General features: G+C 38.7%; 1 protein-coding gene across 2 annotated transcripts in view; it reads right to left on the bottom strand.

The window, feature by feature from the left end:
* Positions 1-324: 324 nt before the first annotated feature.
* The window catches only part of RNFT1 (ring finger protein, transmembrane 1), an 8,252-nt gene continuing 892 nt past the window's right edge, over positions 325-7,684 (bottom strand). For both annotated transcript variants that reach the window (XM_056506838.1, XM_056506839.1), the window contains exons 2-9: positions 6,434-6,834; positions 6,036-6,112; positions 5,373-5,473; positions 4,612-4,765; positions 2,851-3,009; positions 2,016-2,081; positions 1,481-1,582; positions 325-1,302 (exon numbers count right to left, since the gene is read on the bottom strand). In XM_056506838.1, coding sequence (XP_056362813.1) covers positions 1,168-1,302; positions 1,481-1,582; positions 2,016-2,081; positions 2,851-3,009; positions 4,612-4,765; positions 5,373-5,473; positions 6,036-6,112; positions 6,434-6,834 — 1,195 coding nt within the window. In that variant the 3' untranslated portion in view covers positions 325-1,167. The remainder of the gene's footprint in view (positions 1,303-1,480; positions 1,583-2,015; positions 2,082-2,850; positions 3,010-4,611; positions 4,766-5,372; positions 5,474-6,035; positions 6,113-6,433; positions 6,835-7,684) is intronic.

Below are 7,684 nucleotides of genomic sequence, written 5' to 3'. Positions count from 1 at the left end.
CTTTTAGGGTATTCAAATAAGTGTTTCACTTTTTAATTGTTTTCCTGAATGTACAAGTTTTTGTACAAGTTGTCAGGCAAGACAAGCTCAAGTTAATAGTAACTAAATGTAACTTTCCTGTAACAGAATAATTTATGTTTTTAGTCTTACCTGAATAGCAAAGTGAAAGAAAATCAGGAAAGAAAGAGAGGTTACACAGAAGTTAGTGCTAGAAATAACATAAAAACTAATAATGAATAAATTGTAACATTTAAAGGGTTTCTGTTTTCTTCAATAAGAAAAATATACCTGGCAGTGAGCAGTTTTTATGTGCCTACATATGAGTTAATACCAAAACAATAAGAAATCTTCTTTATTCAACATGCAGCAAACAAATAGATTCAAATGCATTTATTCTCTCTGATTTTTATGCAAACTACAAATTGCAAATAGAGTATAAAATAGATTCTCCCCTGTAAGAAAATCTGCTTCCTGTTACGACAAAAATATAGTATTAAAGATTTCTTTCAAAAATACCAGCTTTATAAAATGCTAAGTAAAAAACTAACATCAGTGGTTGGTTTAAAGCCAAAAGATTAAGCCAAGGATCCATTAAAAGCCTACAAAAACCTAAAGGGGAAATATCCTATTCTTGTGCTTATCTACAGGTGCAGTGAGAAATAGTTGCTGTTCCAGGTGCATTAATAAGCTCATTTCTCTCATTTACTGGGCAAGCATTAAAGATCTTTACTGCCAATAGTGACAAGCAGCTCTAATTCTCACTGCAGTCCAGAGTATAAAATTTGCTCATAAACTTAATTAAATCAGTAGGCTGACCTTTTGGCTTGAGTCATGTTAGAAGGATAAATACAGTTTAGTACAGTCTGGAACCCTATTAAATTTTTAAAGTAAAATGTTGAATTCAGAAGTAATGCAGCACATTTCAAGGATTTGACTGTTTCCTATGAGAATCACAAGAGAAGCAATGCTGGCTTTTCTGCAGTCATTCTGAAAACTACAGTTTTCTCTACCTAAAAAAGGTCAAGTTGCCATTTTCTGCACTGTTTTGAATACATGGTATCTGGAATTTGGAAACTCTTTCCTTATGCCACCTACAGTTTAATCTGCAGTAAACTGAAAAACCTTAGTGTGAACAAACAAACTGGAACCCAAGTTGTTTGACAAGCTTTAGAAAATCTGGAGATGCATGGATGTGGCTCCATCCTTCCACTTGTTAACATGGTCTGAAATAACAGTTCTGCAGAGTGGACAGGTTTTTTCTCTATTAAACCATAAAGAGATGCATTCTTCACAAAATATGTGCTGGAATGAAAAGAATGACAACTTAGAGCTTCTAAGCTCTTCCATTTATATTATTTGTACAGTCTGATTTCTGAAAAGAATCATCAAACATACACTCATCTAATTTTATGTTGTCTTGTGTAACAGTAGTTTAAAATATTCTTTAATTAAAAAAAAAAAAAGGGATTATGTGTATTACCTGACAGATCAGCAGAACAGGCTTCTGAAATTCAGCTTGGCAAATGGAACAAATATCATCAGATTCAGAGCACTGTCTCTTGCTGGCTGGCACCCCATAGTGCTGTAAAACAAAAAAAAAAAATATTGCAGCAAATATTAATTTTGAGGGGGATGAAAAAGCCAAACCCAAAATACCAGAACAGAAAGGAATTTTGGAATAAAGGCTGCTATGTCAGGGAAACTTTAAACCCCTAATCTAAAGAAACATCACTAACTTTTAAAGTAGAAGCAGGACTGAAATTATTATTTCACATCCTTTTATCTGAAGGGACATGCAGATATTTTTTGTGGGTGATTTTGTTGTTGTTCAGGTGATAACACTATCATTCAGTCAAGGAACCCAGTGAAATGGGAGAATGAGTATACAGGGGTTAATTTAAAAATGCATTTGTTTAGTGCTAAAACAATACAAAGAAATAGGAATAATTAATTTCTAGAAGGATTTTCATGTAAATTTGGGCGATGGTTTTGTCAGAAGAGAATTCAGTACTCACTGGGCGTGTAAAAAATATCCGTAAGACCTGCCTGAAGTTTCTCCATTGTCCAAAAAAGCTCAAGAGCTGAAATAGGAAAGAAAACTTGAGTTAGGCTTAGTATTTTTTCACTGTGAACTAAAAAGCTCCCAAGCTTTTGGTTCCAACACTGGAAGTCTCACTGCTGGTTGGATGTTGGAAGTCACATAAGCACAGCAATAGTTCAGACTGACTCTATTTAAAATGTTTGAAATGTAACCAAACAAAGAATTTAGGCTGAAGGTTTTCCTAGTGAGGGTCTGGTTTTTAAGAGTATTGAGATTCTGAAAGGAAGCACTGGAGTGCAAATATATCAGTATTATTATCATACTTGCAATGGTCTTTAATCCTGAATTAAGGTACCAGAGCATGATGAAGTGTTGGTCATGTTTAAAGTCAAACTGGTTACTTTGGGGCAGATAAGCTCTTCAGAGAAGCAGAGAGCCAGTAGAAGATGTTTAACTTGTTTAGCATCACACAGGATACTCCAGCAGAGAAAATTCCATTTCCTGGAAAATGGTGACTCTTTTAGCTGTTAATTTTATGTTTATTTTTGCGAGTTTTGTCTTCTGTGATGGGACCTATGGCAGTTGGGTCCTTTTCTTTGCAATCTCAATCCATTGCTAGATAAAGAGAATTTTGAGTCCTGAGCCAGTTTTCCTGGAAGGCTGCATCAGTAAAACTGAAGCAACTTGGCAGTGAGTTCAGAAGGGAACTTCCAGCCATGTGTTGTCTGTAACCCTCCAGTGATTATTCATGCAGAACAATGACTTGAGAATTTGGTAGAAAATGTGAGGAGTGCATAGAGCTTGCATACCTTGAGGATGAGGTAGAGCAGGCCCAGCAGAATGCCAAGGGTCCATCCCAGGGCAGTGTCCAGCTCCCCATAGGCGATGAGGTAACGGAACCAAACTGGGATGGGGACAAACATACGGTAATACTGGCAGAGTTCTTCTAACAGCATGTACCAGTAGCCCTAAGCAAGACATGCAAAGGAATAGCTCAAGATTTCAAACTCCAAGGATTTGCAAAATACACAGAAAAGATGCATTGTTATTCTTTGGGGTAGCTTCTTGTAATGAAATAATTTAATGTGAAGCACAGAAAAAAAGATCAGAGGATGAGTCTCACCACAACTGTCCAAGTAACAGGCAGAATTGATTGTTGGAAAATCAAATTATAAGCTGAATTGGGATGGCTTGGCAGATGCCTACCCACTTAACAAGGCTGTCAGACTTAATTTCATAAGCATTAAAAGAAGTAAAGTTACATGAAAGAGGAGAATAACATAAATTTGGTCACAGAGATCTGCTTGTCATGAGTCAGAATTGTGTCCTGCACTCAGGGTTAAAAAGTGAGAATAAGGCACATTATTTAAGTAACAAACAATAATAATTATAGTTAAAAATTACAGACTTTTTCTGTAAACAGTTTTGTGTCTGTCTAAAAAACTTATTTATTATCCTCTGAAAATAAACTTCATTAAGGATGGGGTGATAAAAACTGGGGGGCCAGGAGAGAAGCAAAAGGGGAGCTGGACTCAGCAGGTAACCAGAGTAACACCTGTGAATAACAGAGCACTGTGAGTGTACATGTATAATCATAAATATTTAGCTTAGCTTTTAAGGAAATAAAGTAAGATTTTCTTAAAACTGTATTTGTAACTCTTTCTATAATGTACACTGGATGATGCCACAATTTGCCACTATTGACCAGATTCCTTCTTTAATTTAACCATAGTTGGTAAAATGGAATTTTCAATAACATGTTACATCACTAGCTGTAGAAAAAAAAATAGAGATCTTGATTACAAATCAGTATTTAGAGAAGCCAGTTGTACCTCAGAAGAACTTGTTCTGGTACATTATAAGAGATAAAAAGGTCCCAAAACATCCTATTCAAATGCTACCACATCAAACTGTACTTGCTAGTTTATTTTTTCTGAACCAGCACCAGTAATTGCAGTTTTAAGATAAAATATAATTGGTTTTGCCTGCCTCACCGTGGGAAGCAGATAAAAATAAATACACCACGAGTGAGTGTGAGCTTCTGAGAAAATTATTAAACCACACTGATTTGAGAAGTTAAGCTATGAATCAAATTCCTTGATCTGACACAAATATTCCTTAAGTTTATTAACAACAAAGAAAATGCAGGATTATTTTTGAAGAGACAGAAAAAACAGCTGTTTGCATGTGCAGATCTTAAAATCTTGACAGTTCTTGTTGAGCACGTGCAAAATTTGCTGCGCTCCAGCTGCTCCAGGCCAACTGCCCGTGTACACATTCCTACAGAGCAGAAAATAAAAGGTTTGCTTCAACCCCCAACTTGGAGACAGAAATAAACCCATTTATCCAATGATATAATACAAGCAATTGTTTCTGATCAGACTGAAAACCTTTTTTAGCACCAAGCAGAGAAGAGCATGAAATCCACAGGGTTTTCTTGCCCACAGTGTAGTGGTGGATTATGTACAGACATTTAATTAAAGATTTTTCTCTGGGTAGAATTTAATAATTAGTTACTTTTACCATAAGAGAATCTTCACAAGGATCAAAACTACAGCTTGTTTCCTTACCTTGGATTTAAAGGACATGATAAAAGAAGGCACCAGGAGAATAAAGCACTTCAAGCCCATGAAGAGGAATTTCAGAATAAAGTCTGTGACTCCAACAATCCAAAGCACCTCCCAAAAGTTCATAAAATCCACAGTGGGGCTTAAGAAGATTAAGCTACAAAAAGAAATATCAGAAGTTACTGGAGCACCCTATTTAGAGGAAACTGTAACCTGAGATTATCACAGCAGGTTTAATTAAAAAAGGAAACCTGGTTTACACCAAGGGAAAACATTTGGTAAGAAAATTGTAAATGGATCACTGAAAATCTCTGACAACTGTTCCATCTTGGAACCTTCTTTGCTGTATCTTCATCACAGCCCCCATCCTCCAGAGCTCAGTTTGCTATCTCAGTTTGGCATTTAGCCTTTGATTTCCAGCCAAGGCTGCAGCTACAGAGTGGTCAAGAGGGAAAACTCAATTGGAGTCATAAACTCCACAGAGCCCCAGGATGCCACGTTTGGTATTCCCAAGGGTCAGAGCTGGGAATCAAAGCCAGGAATGTTCTCTGTGGTACAGCAGTGCTGTTAAATCAAGTATGGAGTCTAGGAAATTCCAACATACTGTTTTTAAGGACAGCACCTGTTATATTTGGCAGAAGGGAAGGAATGGAGATTAAAGTGAAAGAGAAACCAATGCCACAATTAAAGAAAAACAGCAGATAAAGCGTTGCCAGTTAATGCCCGAGTACTTTATGTTGGGGCAGAGCTGTTTCTCTACTTACCTGTGATACAGGGACTGAGAGTGGAAGGTGTAATACAAGAGGAGAGATGATCCACTTAGGTAGAGTAGTAACCAAGTGCACTGCAACTTGGAGCACCGTTCCTGCAAGGGGAATGTAAAGACATTGCAGTCCTTGCCTCAGAATCACTGCTGAAAGACATCCAAAACACCAAGTCTGCTGCACCCCAGCAGTTACCACCACAGGACTTTATCTTAGGGGGTTTAGACCCCATAAAATAGGAGAACTCAATGGAAAGGTAAAGCAGTAATTTTAGTATTTTCAACCTACCAGTTTCTAGGGATACTATGTTTTTTTCTAAAGACAACCCAGCCCACTCTGAAGAAACAACAGGTTTCCCTTTGGGAGTGAACACAGAGCTAAAAATTGAAAGTGTCAACTTCTATTTCATCCCACAAATGCAGTTAAGAAGTTAATCCATAACTTAAAAAAAAAGTGATTTCAATAGTCAAAGTCAGAGGGGAATTTTGCAAACCTTGCTATCTGAGAAGTTCCCCTGTACAGAAGCATTAAGACTTCCATCTTGATACCTAATATTATTAAGTAAATAAAACACCATCTCCATTCACATTTCTTTCAAAAATGGATTAATTTGTTTAAGTCTTGCTTAACTGAAAGAATTTTGTTGCATAGGGTGATACTTACTCTGAGAAAAACCTGATTTACTATGCTTTTGTTTGCATACGCATAAGTTGTTAGCAGCCCAATTCCAAGAGAAATGCCTATTAGGAAAATAGGATCAGTTATAAACATGAAAAGAAAAAAAATAATCACTGAACTGGGTTAAAAAGCAGCCACTTCTAATATGTCTTTGTAATTAGAATTAATAGCTCAGACTCTCAAGCCAGGATAATTAAGCACATTGTACATATGCCAGCAAAGGAAACAGAAGCCACTGAAATGTAGTTTAGTAAATCTCCCTTTCTGATGAATAAAGCAAATAAAAATAAAGCTAGAAATAAATTGAATTACATTTCAGGCATAGTTATTAGAATATTTCTTGGCAGGGGGAGGGGAGGAGGGTCTGTTTTGTTGCACTGTACCAGTTAGGTGCTGCATGAGGAGTTTGACACACAGGATCAGCAGGTAGGGCAGGCTCTTGTGCAGCCACTGCAGGAGGTACCGCAGCTCGGACAGCGAGTTCCCTCCCTGCTCCTCGGGCTCCGGAGCAGCATCCTCCAGCCCTGCAGCCTCCCCATGGGCGTGCCCGTGGGAGCGGCTCTGGGAGCCGGGCCTGGAGGCTCGGGAGGCGGCGTTGTCCCTGGATTCCCCGGCGCTGGAGCTCAGCTGGATGCGCACATCGCCGCTGCTGGGGTGGCAGGAGCTCTCTCCCGGCAGCCCGGCCGAGGAGGAGCCGTCGCCGCTGCCCTGGATACCGTGCAGATGGGAGCAGTCGGCTTGCATGGTGCGGTGTGCTCCTGGAGGTTTTTCTAATTTGTGTCTCCTACAGCGGGACATAAACAGGAACAGTTAAAGAAAGAGATAAATAGTTCAGCAAAATAAAAACCCGGTAGGTTGTACTGTGTGAGTGCATGAAGGCAAGATTCTCTGAGACCCTGAGAGTGTTCACACCCCATCTCCACAGCACAAACTCTCCTGTCCCAAATTAAAATTATTTCCTTCCCTCCACGTGCAGATTTCCCAGCCTGCAGTGACCTGGCTGCCTTAGGAACAGCTAAAAGTGCAAATCAGAACAGCAAAAGCTGCTGGACAGGAGAGCAGCACTGGCTTGTACAAGAGAGATCTTGGGAGTGCTGCATAATTTCACCAAAATAGCAACAGCAGTGGGCCAGAAAAGGAGCAAACAGTGATGGGAAGGAAGCAGGGAGCACATTTCCATGCATCCACTAATTGGTGAGCACTGGTTCAGACACGTCCAGTAAAAAGCCAGTGCATGCTCAAAACTGAGGGCCATTATGAGATTAATGAGATTATCCTGTCTGGGGAAGAGAGCAGAACCAGGTTAGGCCATTTTCTAAGAAGCATTTAAAAGAGTGAAAAATGAAATGCAGCCAAATGAGGTCTGATTTATTTTTCCTTTGGCATCATTTAGTTGTCTTCTGGGCAGTTTTTCACTTCTCTGTGAGTCTTTACTTGGATCAAATAGGGTTAAATCAACTTCTCTGGACTGGTGTGACATCAGAATAATGATTTTGGAGAATGCCTGGAAGCTGAATTTGACACAATACTTGTCACTATGGAGTAATATTGAAACACTGAGAATTTTAATATAATTCTACTGTTCAAACACAGATTCCTCTTTGATTTTTTTTTTCCACAGCTAGGTTCACTGA

The sequence above is a fragment of the Oenanthe melanoleuca genome, chromosome 19 (assembly GCF_029582105.1).
Source record: "Oenanthe melanoleuca isolate GR-GAL-2019-014 chromosome 19, OMel1.0, whole genome shotgun sequence".
In the NCBI taxonomy this organism is placed as follows: domain Eukaryota; kingdom Metazoa; phylum Chordata; class Aves; order Passeriformes; family Muscicapidae; genus Oenanthe; species Oenanthe melanoleuca.
The sequence above is the reverse complement of the archived record's forward strand: the minus strand, read 5'-3'. Positions and strand labels throughout refer to the sequence as shown.